General features: G+C 37.4%; 1 protein-coding gene across 1 annotated transcript in view; it reads right to left on the reverse strand.

Moving 5' to 3' along the window:
• uvrag (UV radiation resistance associated gene) overlaps positions 1 to 17,766 on the reverse strand; it is a 198,115-nt gene that overhangs the window by 133,879 nt on the left and 46,470 nt on the right. The window contains exons 7-8 of the mRNA XM_041801333.1: positions 16,342 to 16,447; positions 4,938 to 5,064 (exon numbers count right to left, since the gene is read on the reverse strand). Of these exons, the coding sequence (XP_041657267.1) occupies positions 4,938 to 5,064; positions 16,342 to 16,447 (233 nt within the window). The remainder of the gene's footprint in view (positions 1 to 4,937; positions 5,065 to 16,341; positions 16,448 to 17,766) is intronic.

Consider the following 17,766-nt stretch of genomic DNA (forward strand, 5'->3'; position numbering starts at 1 on the left):
GTCATTCTTGTGATTGGGATATCTCAACAAAGCTTTGAGGGATTTTCTTTAAACTTTGCATGAAAGTCCCACCAAACTCATTGATAAGGTGTACAAATTTTGGATGTAAAAGATTTAGGATAAAAACTGCAGCAGCCCTGCTTCTCGACCCACTAATACCCTTTAATTGTCCAGCACTTTAAAGTCCGGATTCCCAAAAAGTTTTGACGTTGTGTTTTTAACATAAATTCAATTGAATACAGTACAAAAACAAGATATAACTGACAGCTTGTTTTTGGAAACATACTTAAATTCTTAATTTGATGCATGTTCCAAACACATTCAAAAAAGTTGGGACAGAGGCAAGAAAATACCGGAAAAGTTGTGGCATAGTCAAAAACACTTCAACAGTTGAAAAATCGCTTATAGTGCCATGACTGGATATAAAAGGAGCACACCTGAGTGAGTCATTCACTGTCGGTAAGGGTGTATGGTTCTCTACTGTTTGACAGACTAAGTGCAAATATCCCAACAGTTTATGAACAATGTTACTCAATGTGCAGTTGCAAAGAATTTAGAGATTTCCTCTCCTACATTCCATGATATCATCAAAAGATTCAGAGAATCTGGAGAAATCTCTGCACAGAAGGGGAAAGGCAGAAAACAAACATTTGGCCCCTAAAGGCCGGCTCAAACAACACTATAAAACCTTGTCTCATTTTGGCCGACAGCCTGGTCACAGTATAAGAGTAATCCCGACCACTCATCCTATGCTGACTGTCTCCAAAACTGTTAGTAAGTTAAGACTCAGCAATGCAAAGAAAAAGCCACTTCAACAACTTGCAGAAGCACCTCTGACTTGTCTGGTCCCAAGCTCATCTGAAATAGACTGATTAAAGTGGCAAAGTGTGCTTTGGTCTGGCAAGTCCATATAAAATTTTATTGGAAATAATGACTGTTGAGTCCCCAGGGCTAAAAGAATGAAAAGGACAATCAAGGCCAAGGTTGTTCTAGTTAACTAAAACTAACTAAATAACTAAAACTAAAACTCAAAAATCAGTTTAGTTAACTGAAACTAAATAAAAACTGAGCTTTATCAAAAAAAAAAAAAATCTAACTAAAACTGTATAGTGCACTAACAAAACCAACTAAAATAAAATAAAATAAAGACAAAATATCCTTAGTTTTAGTCTTTGACACAACCATACTGACTGGCACCTACACACAAGTCTGGGGAGTGTAAAATGGCCTGATCTGATTGGTTATCATCATTAAGTAAATAAAATAATAAGTGAAGAGTGGCCTGTTTTTATATGTATTAAAAAATGTATGACGCTCAATCAAAACTACCACTAAAACTAACAAAAACTAAACTGAATTCAAACACAGAGAGTTTAAACGAAATAAAAATAAAAACTAATGAAAAATCCCAAACCATTATAACCTTGATACAGACTGTTACAAATGCAAAGTTTAAAAGCAAGCATCAGTGAAAGTGTGAAGGTGTGGTAGTGCCCATTAATGGGTATTAATTTGGCTATAAAAATCCAACATCAGCTGTGAACAAACAAGTTGTCAGAGTTTTAGTATGGGCCAACAGACCTTCATCAGCTGAACTCTTTTAATCTATTCATCCTTACACTTTAAAGTCAGTTTCAAGGTCTGAAATCTGTTGATTCATTCCTCCTAAAACTTTCAATTGTGTGCAAAATTGTGCATCCATAACAGAAACCCAGTACTTAAAAGTGTATTATTAAAGAATGGGAACAAGTTCCACTTTGAATATTTCATTAATTAGTGTTTTCAGTCCCCAGATGTTTACAGAGTGTTGTTAGAAAAAAAGGTGATGTAATGCTGTGGCAAGGACGCTTCTGTCCCAACTTTTTTGGAACTTGTTGCAGGGATTCAGTTTAGAATGTGAGTTAACTATTAAATGTCTTGCCCTTGTGCTGTGTTCAATTGAAAATAGGTTGAAAAGGATTTGCTATTCTGTGAACAAAGTCCCATCTTTTTTGGAAGTGGGGTCAGCAAATACATCATGGATGTAGCGAGTATATAAGCACCAGGCAGTAGCTCTAGTTTATTTACTGCATCCATGAAAAAGCAGTTAACAAACCTAAAACTAAATAAAGTCTTCTTTTCTAATGACTACATCACTTCATAACAGCAATGTTCAGAAAAGGTCCACACAGCGTAATTGCTGATTCTGAGCATGTGTAATGTGAAGAAAAGGAACTAGGGGCATAAGTCTTGAAACATAAATATTTCTTATGATACTTATCTAGACTCAGTAATTACTTTAATTGCATTTTAAATCTTCCATACTGCACAGGTCTGCTGTAATGAGCGTGAGAAGAAAAGTAGAGTCCATACTGGATGTCCCTGGGGCAGAGCTGCTCCACGATGTTCCTACACATTTTATTCATAAAACTGTCAATAAAACTTCCATAGAAACCTGCCTCTAATAAGCTCAGGAATGTGTGAAAATTCAACAAATGAAACATTTGCTTCCATTGGAATCACCATAAATATCACATGGAAACATAAATCATCAGACTTCAGCCACCAGCGTGTCTGATTAATCATCCTCATGACTGAATGAGACTCTTGTTGCTTCTTTAAGTTTATATGAGGGGGTCTGACAGACAGACTGATAGAGTCTCCAGGGAGAAGATATAGAAAAGAAGCTGTAAAGAATAAATCATCTGTTTTTAAAGAAGGAAGGGGGAAAGATGAGGTCAGATGAAACAAACAGGTCTTCGTGCCAAAGTGAATATAATCAGCTGCTGTATGAAACACTTAAATCCTGTCTATTACAAATGTTTTTTTATGTTAGGAAAACAAGTGTACATGAGGAGGCTGATTGGGAAACAAAAATGGAGGTACAGCAGAGCTCAGCAGCATGTGGCTTTTGGCTTTTCAGTTCAAAGTGTGGGAAAAATAACACCATTTCAGCAGCGCCCTATTCAGCCGCAGAATTTCAATTTATCCTCCAATACCTTTTCTTTTTCAGCAGCTGAAGGAATTTTTTCTTCTGTTTCTTAATAAGCACTTGTCCAGTCTGGAAAGAAGCCATCAATGAGGTGTGGAGAAGGAGAGCAGCGAGTTCTTTTGGCTGCAGACTGGGTGCTGACAGGTAAAGAGGCGGAGGATTAACAGCCTTCTTTGGGACTGTAGCACAAAGAAACTTCTCCGTGAAGCCCTCTCAGAGCGGGTCTTTGTGTACGTCTGCATATTACATGCTAATCATCACCGATCTTCATCCCCATATTGGTGGATTCAGTAGCGGCCATGTTCTTTGGCAAGGAGCAGGCTGATCTTACCAACATAAGGATCGTATTAGAGCTGCTATTATTTCTGTTATGAAGAAGCCAATTCATGGAATGAGCTGTCCTGTCCTGTTGCAAAAACAGAGCGGTGATATAGAGAGAGATGTTATTTCTTGATTGTCTCTAAAGAAGTAAAAAACACATGAACACAGAATAGATGGGCATCAGGATTCAGTTGGACTGATGGGATACTGAAAAGAGATAAAGTCTCTTTGGCAGCTCTTAAAGATGCACACATTTTTGCTGGTGTCAGACAAACAGAGACACAGCAATGCCTCCTGGTTTCTAAAGTTTTCCTTGACAGCCTCACAGCCCTGCACAAACACAAGCAATGTTCATGGACCACTTGAAAAAGGAATAATCTGCAACTGTAAGCTGCTACTTTCTTGTCTTGTTTAACTAGAGTTAGATAGAAATTTCTCCGTTTAGCATCTCTTTAAACAGTCTTTCTTATGCTTTAAGGCAGTGGTTCTCAACATCGGGGTCCGGACCCCATTGGTGGTCGCAAGACTCTGAGAGGGGGTCTCCAGTTGCCTTAAAGAAACTAGGAATATTTCTTAATTTACACTGTTGCCACTTTACACCAATTTTTTCACATTTCAACCCATTTGAATCACTTTTTTCCCACCAATTTTGTAAAGTTTAACACATTGTTGTCACTTCAAACCAATTTTTTTCCTTTTTTTTTAACCCTTTCCACCACTTTTTCAGCCTGATTTTGACACTTCTTAACAAGTCTCGACACTCTTTGCCTATTGTTGGCTCTGTTGGCCAATTATTGCCACTATTAACCCCTCTTTACCACTTTTTACACCACATTTCACAATTTAATATGCCCATTTTTGCCAGTTTAACCTATTTCTGCTTATTTCTGCCTCAGCTAACCTTTTGTTGCCAGTTTATATCAATTTTTCATCCCATTTTACCAAAATTTCCACCTATTTGTGCTACTTTAAAGCCATTTCAGCCACTTTTTTAATCCCCTTTTACCAATTCATATGCACATTTTTGCCACTTCAACCCATTTTTGCCACTTTTGTGAGATTTTTTTTCCATTTTTTATCCACTTTTGGCACTTCTTATTCATTTCTGCTACTTTTAAACTCCAATTTCACCACCTTTCCTAGCATTTTTTGCCATTATTAACCCATTTTAGCTTTTTTTTAATGTATTTTAATTCTGTTTAAGCAAAAGGATTAACATTTTTAAGAGGGCTACTTACTGCACAAATGAATTAAAAAGATATTTGTTTCTTTGATAGGAGCGGTTATGATTCAGGCTGAATATCAAATGGACCAGGATTTTTCTGGCCCCAATTTGGCTGGGCCTTCTTTCCCCCCTAATGAGCGGCCTTGTCTCCATATGACTATTCTTGAATGTGCATGACTGTGTTCAGCCACCTTCAGGTACAGCGGGTGTCCCCAGTCTCTGACACCTTTATTTTGGGGGTCGTGGGCTGAAAAGGTTGAGAACCCCTGCTTTAAGGGGGGCGTGTGCTGAGATGCCATCACCTTCTGCTCAACTGATGGCTTCATTCTTTTGTCTGGTTGATTGACACAGTGAAAAAAAAAAAAAGTAGTGCAGTGTTAACAGACTGCAAAGTTCTTAATGGACACTTGTTGGCTTTACCTTTCTTCTGAAGCTGTGCCTGCTCCTTCTGCCGCAGGTCTATCTCCCTACCGAGAGCCTTCCTCTGCCGCTGCAGCTCACTCCGTAGCACGGCTATACGCAGCTGCATACACTCCCGCTCTTTCTTCTGCTCCAAGCAAACAGAGGAGAAATGTATGGAGAGAAAACAGAGAGAGGATGAAGAAAAATATTTAATATGTGGTCACAGCAATTTTTCAGAGTTTATTTCTCTTCCTAAAGACCCTTAAAATCTCACCAACTCCCTCAAAAACAAACTGCAGGCTGATCCCATGTTGCACTGATTTACTTCACCAGTACTCCACTGTCAACAACTAATGACAGAGAGGCGGAGAATGGTTTGGCTCTGCTAAACATGCCGCTGAGCCCAGAGATCAGCGTTACAGGTGAAAAGGTTTAGTAATGACCCTGAGTCATGGGAATGGCTGGCAGGGACTTAACTGGTATGAAGTTATGGCTGTTAACATGCGAGCTCCGATAAGATGTGAGAGGATGAAGCTGAGGCCCGACGGCCAGCGCAGGCAGAGCTCCGACCGTTTGGTATTTTTAGGGGCCGGGCAGTGTTTTTCTTCTTCTTTAACATAAGTTAACTAAACTTACTCAAAGGTCCTGTCTGATGCTAAATTTCCTCAACCAGAACTGAGAGGTGATTGATCTGGAGGCATGGTAGAAATGAAACCACTTAAGATGTAAAACCTTTCAAGACTCATGACGAATCAGTTAAACGTGTTACAACTCTAAACCAACCTCACCAAAACACATACAAAAAAAACACACATCTTATGATGTAACTACTGAATATGATAGGAATCATGTAATCTGCCTCTGTGTTTCCTTAAACAATTCCATGACCGTTTTTACTCTTTAAGGACTCCTGGACTGTGCGTATTTAGATTGTCAGTAACAGAATGTGACATTTTCCATTTGGGAAGTGAAAAGCAAAGAAAGAAAAGAATGTTAAACCTAATTAATTCTAATATATTTGTCTAATCATGGCCTTTCTTGCTAATAGTCATCTTAAGACTGTCCACTGGAGCCATTATGTATCATTTTGTTTTGTTATAGAACAGGGGTGTCAAACTCAATCACAGCAGGGGCCAGATTCTGGATTCAGGACTAACCTGAGGACCGTTTTAACCAGAAACTGTCAACCTTGTTTCACCAGTAATAAAACATGAAAAAAAAAAAAACTTAGCACTGATGACAAATGACTTTGACATTTATAAAGTTAAAAAGATAAGTTTAAAGGCTCACAATCTGAGAAAAGTAAATTTATTAGTTCAAAAAGGTCAAAACATGAAACTGAAATTGAAAAATAATGTTTTTTACTGGCAAATATATTGGAAAGATATCAAAATCATGAGTTTAAAAGACCACAATGTGAAATAAAATTTATAATCATGAAATTAAAAGTCAAATATGATTGATTACATCAATTAATGAGCTGATTAAAAGCATGATAAATGATAAATTAGTGCAAATAAATAGGGTAACAGCAAGTATGTAAAGAGGCTACTGCACAATGTATTTCCAAACCTTTGCACTTTAATATGGCTATAATTAGGCTGACTGATTTCTCTATATTAGATTAGCAGTATCACCAAGAAATAATATTTTTTCTTTTATTGAATCAACAAATCACAGCTTCTGAAAGAATATGTCATACCTAGAAACTGAATGCCCCACACCTTCTTACAGCATCAAAAGATACTGTCCTTTCTTTGCTCAGTAGCTCTAAAAAGTTCCTAAATCCCTTCTACGCTCAGACTCCTTAACAGAAATCTGTAAGCTAAGTTAAGGAACTGTCTGTGACTATTTTCACAGTGTTTGTGAATACAGTCACACACAAGTACCTGCCATTGTCTCTACCCTAATCACCCTGCTGGTGTCTCTCTCGCCACACAGTTTCTGATCAGCAGCAGAATCCGAGTTCAGCTCATTAGTCAAAGCGACCCTGTCTGCAGGGCGTCCCCTCATCAGGCCTCATGTCTCTATTTGTACAAGAGGGGGAGACTACAGAGGGCTAACGGTCTAATGAGGACCAGCAGCAGACCTTAATGGACTGATGGATGTGGATGTTGGTTACAGAAGATCAAGAGAGGGACCGGAGGATAACAGAAACACAAAATGAAAAATGATAAGCTGAGATGAACAGATCAACTAACTTCAAACGTGCAAAGAGAGATTTAAGAGGCAACATTCAGAAACTATGCACCCGATGACTGAGGAAAGGAGATTTGATTCAAGCTGGCTGAACGAGCTGCAACAGAGAAGTAAAGTAATAACTCAAAGATGTCAGAGGACAAGAAAGTCTACCATGATGCTCAAAGGTCCTGTGATTTATATGATGTGGTAAAAATAGATGTGATTGTAAAATAGATGATTCTATTATATGAGGGATTGCCTTTATGTAATGGTATAGCTGAAGAGAGACGGGAAATATGAGGAGAAAGAGTGAGGAAGACATGCCAAATAATGCCAGTGCACCAAGGACTGAAACCTCTGTACATGAGTGTCTACTAATGGAGCTAAACCAGCATCCAAAACTGTAAAATTCTAAAATATTTTACATTAACTTTAAAAGTAGATCAAAGTGGATTTTTCAAAATATGATTGTGGATATAACTTTAATTATTTCCTTATAATAAAAAGACCAAGACATTTATAATACAGCTTTGTTTTGGTTTCTTTTGCAGACTTCTGCTGCAGTCACGTGTCAATGTGTGCACAGGCAAGACACTGTGACCTGTGGTGTAAAAGCACTTTGAGTAGTTGGATGACTAAAACAGTGCTTTACAAACTCAAGTCCATTTGCCAAGTCCATGTAAACTACACAACAACTATGCCATTCCAGATTAAGTTAAATTGGATTCTGCAGCCAGGGTTACACTACATCAGCACAATAGCAGAAAGAACATCATGCACAGTGAGGATGTTAATGACCATCCAGGCATGAGATTTCTACTTAGGAAAAGCAGAGGTTATTTTACATTAATTGAATCCAATGACAAGTTGTATTTTATGCAGAGGAAAGTAAATTTTGTCCTTAGTCAGGGAACATAACTCTTTTCATGAGGCACCTAGCCAAACACCATACATCTACTAGAATATCAGACATTTCTGATCTTCTTCTCCTCAACTCTTTTCATTCAATTAATGTTCATTTTTCAATTGATCAAATATCTTAATCTGCTTTACAAGTGGTTATGTTTTTAATATTGTAATGACTTTTTATGGTTTTAATACATTTTACTGAATTCAAAAAATGTCAACAAATTACATTAATGATTCTTCTGTTAATCTTGTATTTAAACATTTTAGTGTCTTTTTTTCCTTTCATTTCTTTTGATGGTTTTGATGTCTTAAATGTTGTGTACTTGACTCCATGAAGCACTCTGAATAAGGGCTGAGTGACATCTTGTTCTACGACCATGATGGCAATGAACATGTGCATCAGTGATACTGCAGGATGAGCAATGTCTGTCATGCAACCTCAACCATGTCAGCCAGCAACCTATTATTGGATTTAAACAAGAGCTGCAAGTTTTCCTGTTTCTGTGACTGATCTGCATTAAAGTCTGCCTTAAATCACCCTCAGCAGTCAGTGAATGAAGCATTGTACACATAGAATCGTGTACGTGCAGGCTATAGGTGCTGCTGCCTTCACAGATACACCGGCATGATGCTCAAGACAGACGTTCAGTCCTAGGTGAACTAATTCCCTCTTTCAGCAGTAATTCCTCCTGATGCTCATAAAAATATGGTCTGCTGACATTCGTATGTATATCTTGTGTATTTTACAGCTGCAGTGTGACAGTCTTGTCAGCTTAACATAGTGACTTTTAGTTTAATCACAAGATATGCTGATGGGGCTTTCAGCATTGTTAATTTTGGCAGCCATTTCAAATTTAGTTTTGGTCTTAGTCTTTAGATCAAAATGCCTTTAAGTCATATTTTAGTTATTTTGACTCTCAAAAGTGTTTTGTGTAGTTTTAGTCAGAGAGAACTCACATTTTAGTCCAGTTATAGTCAAAAATCATTACATTTTCAACAGCACCATCCCATAAAGATTGGATCACAGAAGCAATGGAAATAGTCAGGCTTGAAAAGGTTGCTTTTAGGTTGAAAGACAACAATAAGGAATATATCGAAGCATGGTCCTGTCTGGAAAGCATTCTGACATGTCTTCTTAAACAGCAACTCAAATTATTAAGGGTATATCATTCAAAATATATTTCAATTGGTGACCGGTCAAGTGTTGGCAATTCTCAACTCCTATGACCTGAGAATTATTACCTATTATTTTTGTGCTTTTGTGTTTTGTAAACAAACATGAAAACTGATAGAAGTAACATGCTGTAATGTTGATATTGTTTGAGAAGAATATCTGAGAGGATGAAAGGGGTCTATATTTGGGACGGTTTGAAGGGAGGGACAAGGGTTATGCTTTTGTGTATGAGCAATGTGTATCAAGTGATTTGTTTTGTTTTGTTTTGTTTGTCTGTCTCTGTCCTGAGAAATGTGTATCATGTCTTGTATCTGTTGCCAATAAAATAAAGGTAAAAAAAAAAAAATTATTACAATTTTGTCTTTACATTTAGTCAATTTTATTAACCAACTGAATAAGCCAGGTAGCAAACTGTAAAGCACTCACATTAATGCACAATCAAAATACATTTATTTTCATGAACTGATGAAAATACTAACATAATACGGACATTTCAGTCCAGTTTTACTCTCCTTTACAAAAACTTAAATGACTTTTAAAGTTTTTATCATCAAAGATTTATCTTTTTGGCTAGTCTTACTGTATTCATCCTTATAAAAAAATGTAGTGGACTAACATTTCCAGTCATAGTTTTAATTGACAAAATTAACCCTGGTCATCACAGGGTTGTACAGTGGAAAACGGGTGGTATTTGAAATACAAAAATGAAAATGTAAATACGAGGCACTTAATAATTTGGTTTATTTACCTATTCAATCTAATACAAGGCCATCTATATCACAGAAATGTCTTTTTTTCCCGATACTGTTCAACCTTACTTTGAATTGCCGTATGTAGAAATTGTGCTCTGTAAATAAACTTTCCTTGCCTTGACTTTCCAGATCAACTGCTGAGTCTGCTGTCCTAATTAGCAACATACCTATACACCAAAAATGGCTACAATGATTTATGAATATGAATGAAGAATCTGCACCTTAATATGAGCACTGACGTAAAAAAAATGGGTAAAAGTTGCTTTAGATAGTAACTAGTTAGTTGAATAATGCAGTGACTCAGTGGTTCTGTTGTTTTGATAGCAGTAGCTTAACTCATAATGGCACCTAGTTACTTCTTTTTAGTAACTTGAACATCACTGCTAATTGCTACATAAAGAAAACAGAAAAAGTAAAAGAATACAAAGAAAGGATAATAAAAGGGAGGAGTGTTTTTCTTAAAACTGGATATTTTGGATATATTGTGGCATGACACAATCATTTCCCTGATGATAAATATGTTTTTATCTAAAATTTGAAATAAGAGCACAAAAAAAGAAGGAAACTTTGGAAACCTCCTCCTGAATCTGGAAAACATTTAGCAGGATTTGATGGGGCCCTGGAGTGAGCTTGCTGGCAGACTAACAGAGGTTCATCCCTGCTTTTTATCCTGTAGTTTGCAAACAGAGAGGCTGTGGCATCTTACACATCCACTGTGATAGCGATCACGGCCTGGATCAGAGGAAACACAGATATGCTTCTTGTTGAAGACTTCAGAGAGTTTTTGGTAAAAACAGAGCGGGGTATCAGTCGCAGAGAGACGACTGATAGAGCCGCCATCCCTCTGGTGTGTCGCACCCTGATGCCTTCATGTTCACCACCACAGGCTTTGGCACGAACCGCCAACCTCCTACACTTTCACTGAGCACCACAGTTGACAAGTGGGTCAGAGCCGTGTCAGTGAGTGTGCAACTGTAACCCACCAGCAGGCCCGTCTGCCTCCTCTGGACATCAAACAGCAGTGGGTCAGCTGAGTAAATAAGCAGCAGGCGTGGGGGGGGGGGGGGAGGGGAGGGGGGGGGGGAGCAGATTAATGGCAGAGAGTGGGTGAGAGGGTGAAAGGGCCCTGAGATGAGGTTGGTGGCCTCTCCTCCGTCCCGGCTTTGATCGGGGCTCAGGATGACGACAACAGAAGGAGCGCACAGAGCTCTCCAAAGAGGGAAACCCTTAGAAGAGCCACACAAAGCTGCACTCACTCCCACTGCCGGGTTTTACAGCAAGGTAGAGGACCAGGATTATGTGATTTATTGGCTGATGGGAGTTCTGAAAAGGCTTTTAAGGAATGTTTCAGTGAGGGGGAAATATCACAGACTAGTTTTTGAAAGGGATCCTTTGTGGCCAGAGAATGGAGCCTCAATGTTTTTGTGGGAAGGCTCAAGTGGTGGAGCTGCTTAAATAGGTGGGGTGAAGGTCTGGGTAAAAGGAACAAAAAAATGAGCTGAATCAAAAGCTGCTGGAGAGCAGGGTGGAAAGAAACAGCTGGAACAGCTGTCTAACGAGACACACTGAACTTTAAATATAGTATCTGCAAAAAAAAAAAAAAAAAAACACTCATACACACAATAGATCTGAAGCAGCAGAAAAGAAAAGATCCCAGCTGGTGAAAATTCATTTTGGCATGAAAGGTATGTCCTGAGACTAGGTCTGGGTGATACCCACCAGAGATCTTATCTCAGGATGCTTTTTAATGTTGATGCATTAATTGCAATTAATCAAGCTCTAGACTTAGTGTATTTTTATTGCTAATTATTAAAAGACTTTATTATGTTTCTCAGTACACTTTGTTTAAGCCGCTGCAGCCACAGTGATGTAAAATAAATCAAATACTGCTCCTTCATGTCTCATTTCACTTTAAAACTCCAGAGAGTCCATAGACAAGTCAAAAGTCATCTAGACATAGTCAAATCAAACATTTACCTCTTAACTGTTCTCTTATTTCCTTTACAATTCATAACTTCTTATGGATTTTAGCCAAAGTTTTGAACTTATCCCAGCTGGCATTTGGCGATCATTGCAACATAATGAAGTTAAAAATAATCTATTATACTTTAGACTGCAAGGAGGTGCACAGACTACACTGTCATATGTTTTTTTTTCTTTTTTTTTGTGTGGGAGGGGGGTTACAACCAATTAATAAGTTGCTGAGTAGGTGTAATTTCAGTCAACCATTATTTTCTTTGGTTGACTATAGCTCTATTTCAAAATAAACAAATCTCCAACACTTTAAGGATTTTGGTTTCCAAAAGTACAAAACTCCACCATCTTCACAAACTAGAGAGAAATTACTGTCTAAATTCCTTAGCCACATTTGGAAAAGTAGGTGGAGCTTCCAAAAACCCATGTTTTCCTTCACCCTTCGCCAGTTCCTACAACTTTTCCAAATGTTGTCCAATTTACACCATCTGAAGGATAATGCTGCATTTTCTTGATAGATAAAAACAATAAAAAGCCCAATATCTTATGTCTAGGACTTCTTTTTAGTTGCTGTGGTATAAAAAGCTATCAATATTGTTTGATTTTTACTAACAAGTTCCCGGTCAAACTTAGTATTTCAAATAGATTATCTTGTGGTCCAAGTCTTACTGTTTATAATCTTTTAACTGAGCATTAGGCCTGGCATTTTTTAAATAACATCAAATGTTTTGATATAAACCATACTGTTTCATTTGAAATTACATGGCTAAAAAAAAACTCAGTGTATTTTCCAGCCTGACCCGTGCCCAGAACTCATTTTGCCTCAGGCTGGACAACCTTCAGGACAAAAACACTGAGGTGTCACACTTCTGCTTCTCCAACAGCACAAGAGACAGGACGCTTTTCAAGTATGTTTACAATAAACACAACAAAGGTGGGATCAGCGCTCAGTTTTCACAGCTGTGTGGCTGCCAATTCCAAAAATGTTAAATATGCTTTCTTGCTTTTCGGTGGATCCGAGCCGAGGATATGACAGGAGGTGGAAACATAAACAGAGGGGTTTTGTCAGAGCATTATCTATAAGGGATACTGCTGTCTCAACTTTTCAGGTAAGCCATGAAAACAGAAAGATATAGCTTAAATAGCTGCCCAGAGGGTATAATTACACCCTACATTACTTTACATAACCATTACATGCAGGGCTTTAGGTGATAGAAGCTCTTAAACCATGATAAGGAACATTCACAGTACAGTCTGCCCATGTTTATTATTCATGTAGAAACCTGTGGCTGTTACTGCTGATGACTGCACTTACTGCTCTTAATGAAATTCTCCAAAAACATCTCAACATACCTCATCAATATTTGTTTTCTCAAAGCTTGAAATTCAACTAATTTTTGAATAATCCTGAAATAACATTTATTAACACAACAACACCAAGCACTACAGTAAGTAAGCTGTCTGTGCACTGTAAAATCAAAATGAACCATTGATACAGTGGGAGAATGAAAGAATATAGCATCTAGAGCAGTGGTACTCAACTGGAGCCACATGTGGCTCTTTTGTGATTATTTGTGGCTCTTTTATGTCTTAATTTTGAATATTATTCCCCCCGAAAACCTTTAAAAAGGGAAACTTTTTGCTTGTTTTCAAATTTTTTGGTCCCTTTTCACCCATTTAAGCTACCTTTTGCCATACTAATACTACTTGTTCTCATTTTTTCCACTTCTTTTTGCCAATTTTTCCCCATTTTTTGCCACTTTAATCCCATTTTTGCCCTCTTTCACCTTTTTTTACCACTTTTTGCCCATTTAAGCTACCTTTTTGCAATTAAATACCACTTGTTTCCTATTTTTTGCCCATTTTTGCCACTTCTTTCTGCCACTTCTATCCCTGTGTTGCAATTTTTTACTATTTTTTGGTCCCTTTTCACCCATTTAAGCTACCTTTTGCTATTAAATACCATTTGCTTCCTATTTTTGCCCATATTTGCCACTTTGTTTTCCAATTTTGCCACTTTTATCCCATTTTTGCCCTTTAACCTGATTTTTTTGCCACTTTTGACTGCTTTTTGCCCATTTTTTGCCATGTATTTCCCCTTCCGGACCATTTTTTGCTACCTGTAACTTTTTTTTGTCACTCCTCACCCATTTTTGCTGCTTTTTGACCATTTTTGCCACTCTTATCTTTTTTTTATTGCTACTTCAAACCATTTTTGTCACTTTTTACCACTTAGATCGTGGCTCTCTCAAAGGTATTTTCCAACCATTTGGCTCTTAGGTTGAGCAAAGTTGAGAAACACTGTTCTAGAGACTGGAACAGGATCCATATAATTTAAACTAAAATCGTATCCTTTACAACCAGTACATTTCCATAAAAATGAAAACTAATGTAGTGATTCATTATATAAAGCTGGGGATTGAGACATTTTTAACACTTACAGGTCTGTATCATTGCTCTGTCTGTTATGTAAAATACTGGGAAAACGGTTTCTTAAAGGGTTGAACAACTTCACTGAAAACATCATTTAATGTTACAGTCTACCTTTTTTGAGGAAATCCATCAATGGTATTAATGGCTCTAACAGTAGAAAACACCATCTGTATTGATAAGAAGTATGTAGGATAGTTGTATGATTTTTTTTAAAAAACATTTGATTTCCTTAAGCTAAGGTTCATAATAAATCTAATGTAACCTGTTTTCAGTTTAGTTCATGACAAATAATCAAAAGAACAATATTTTGTGACCTGGAGGTGATAACTAAATCATAATAATCTAACAATACCAATGAAACTTCTAAATGAATTCCTTTGGTCGCAAGTCCTGGAGGTTTTGTAGGCTATTTAAGTACAAAACAGGCTTCCTACGGACAGCTCTTGGCCTAATTCATGAACGTAAAAAGCATATTCTAATAAAACAAAAAAAAAAAGGTGAAATGTTGGTTTTCCCTTATCTTGTTGTCTAAATATTAATTTCCAGAGCCAATTTTTGGATGAAAAAAGACTGTGGATCATCCAGAGCTATGGTGATGTATTTTCCATTTTTCAGATCAGATGTCAGCGTGGTTTTTAAAACCACACATGCCTATGACAAATGAGCCTTGCATGATCTTTTTCTCTCATAAATGATGTTTCAAATCAATGACAAATTTCAAATATGACCAGTGAAATACAATTTAATGGAATTAAAAAGTAAAAAAAAAAAAATTATAAAACATGGACTGTCATTCAGTCATTTCCATGCACAGTTAGGGTGCTATGGTTATAGCTATAGGATGTTTAACTTCATTACTGTCCTTGTCCCGCTATAAACATTGGAGAATAATACATTTTGACATTAGTGTTGTACATCCTCCCCTAAGAAAATCCAAACACTAAATGTTTTATTTCTTATATTCTAGTGTATTTTCATGCTCTATTTTGGCAGGAAACTACTTTTGCAAAGTTAACTTATAACTTACCTGCTTACATAATGTACATATTTATTCTTTAGATCATGAATTTGAAACAGCTTAACACAGCTAGTTCCAACACATCCAGCACTGCCAAGATCCCCACACTGCTTCTGATTGGCCATTAACGTTGGTTAGGTTGAGCAGAGGTGAAGATGGAGAGCTGCATTATTCGCACACCGTCGGTTGGTGCAAGCACAAATCCAGTATGGAAATCCAGTATGGTGCTGAAGTATTTTAAGCCCTGTATTACCGTATTTAGTGATCGAGAGTGTACTGAAGTGTGCAAGGAATGTTGGTTTTCATCCACCCGTGTGAAGAATGAACATATGACTTTATTAAAAAGGTTTTGTTTGTTTTTTTTTTGGCAGAAGAGCATTTTGCAGCCGTTTGTCAGAAGGCCTAACACATGTTTGCCTTTTAGGGATGCATGATATTTTCAGTACAATATCAGTATCAGCAGATATTAAAGTGAATTATCAGTATTAGGAGAGATAAAAAATTCTGCTGATATTTACAACCAATTTTTTTGGCTATAAAAATCTGCTTTAATCAGCGGTAAATATTGGAGTTTTCATCTGGACCACCAGACCTATGCCAGCTGAAGTCTTTGTCCTAATTCATCATAATTCCTTAAACTTCAACATGTGTTTTAAGGACTGAAACTTGTTAATTTGTCTATCTTCAAACTTTAAATTGTGTTTTTTAAGGACTGACGTCTTAGGCCTGAACTACATTTAAACATCAGTATCCATATCAGTAACGGCAAAAATTATTTTGTCAATATTGGAATATCTGATATCTGCATAAATCCTGTATATGCATCCCTACTTTTGATCTGTTTCTCTGTTTAATATTTTTTTAACATTTCTAATATGGCAGCCACCAATGTTCATATTCTAAACCCTTCTTCAGAAACCAAAGGGCGATGTCACTAAGAGTATGACCAAATTTGTTACAGTTTTATCCAACTGTTCTCACCCGCTCTGTGCACGTCGCTGTCGTCCTCAGCTTCTCCTCGATCTCCTTCCCGATCTTCTGCACCGTCACTTGTGTTTGCTTAATGGCCCTCTGTGCAGTGTGAAGCCTGCAAGAGGAGCAAAAACACAGTCAAAATCTACATCATTGTTTGCAACCACAAGAACAACCATATTTTGAAACCGTTCCCCCAGAGACCACTAAATTGGCTGTTATGACTGCACCAGTGCTTGACTTCATTTAAGCTTCAATGTTTACTGTGACTAATCCTCATTCTCCCTAGTGGTGCAGTCATTGTACAGAGTGTTTCATTCTCTGATTTAAGAGAGATGATCTTCATTTTTTCCCATCCAGCTGCTGAGTCTCCTAAAGAGGAACAGTTCATGAAGAGTTTTAAATAAACAAAAGGACAAAAACAATGCTGAGAAGTCCCCCTAATAATAAAAGAACTTTTGTCAATCGACCAAAATGAGCAGGTTCTTAAATACCACAAACCACAAATATTACATCAAAAGTCCAATCACTATTATTTTCTAATAAAAGAACCACAAAATAGGATCAAATGTCATGAGACAAATCTGAACCCATCAGTTTCAGAAAGCAAAAAACCATCAAAAAGAAAACTAACTAATTCCAACCACAAAAAGGGAGGTAATTTTCCAGCATACAATGTCACTGTCACCACTGAAATAAGGCCCAACACCATCATTACACAAATGACAAGACAGCCCATAACTATCGCCATCAATCACAGGGTTATAACTTCTCTGTACATAGTTCCCTCCAATCCAGAGCTCATTAAATGGAGAAAAATCCCCTCTAACACAAGGCAGGGGCTGCAAAAAAACAACAATAGACAACAATCACACATAGAGGGAATAAGTTACAGAAGGCCAAGTTAAGAGGAATTTGCTTTCCCACTGCTGTTAACTCACACTCCATCTCAAGATTTATTTATTTTTTGGGTCTTTTCTGTCTGTATGTTGGATAGGACAGTGCTAACTAGGAATCCAAAGAGAGTATGAGAAACGACATGCTTAACAGGAGCTGAGGGCTGAATTCAAACTCAGGCTGCCAGCATTGAGGACTGCAGCCTCTGCTGGGATGTGCACAAGAAGCCGTATATACTTGGACGAACTTGTCGAGGGGCTTTATTCTGGCTAATTTGTACTCTTGGTTTACAACTAGAAAAGCCCTTTTTCATGAAAAGTTTTCAACAACTTTTCCATTAATTGAAAGGTGCGGCTGTGGCAAGCGCTCAAATTTGCATATAGTTTTAAAACCATGAAGTGGTTGATAACCGAGCTGTGCATGGTCCAATCTCTGGGTCTCTACCTGCACATATTAGATTAGCATTTTTTTGCTGAAATATTCAAGGTCTTCCCTAAAAGTGTCATTGTCTGAATGGGAGCATATGTTGCACTAAAG

The sequence above is a fragment of the Cheilinus undulatus genome, linkage group 12, assembly GCF_018320785.1.
Source record: "Cheilinus undulatus linkage group 12, ASM1832078v1, whole genome shotgun sequence".
Lineage (NCBI taxonomy): Eukaryota > Metazoa > Chordata > Actinopteri > Labriformes > Labridae > Cheilinus > Cheilinus undulatus.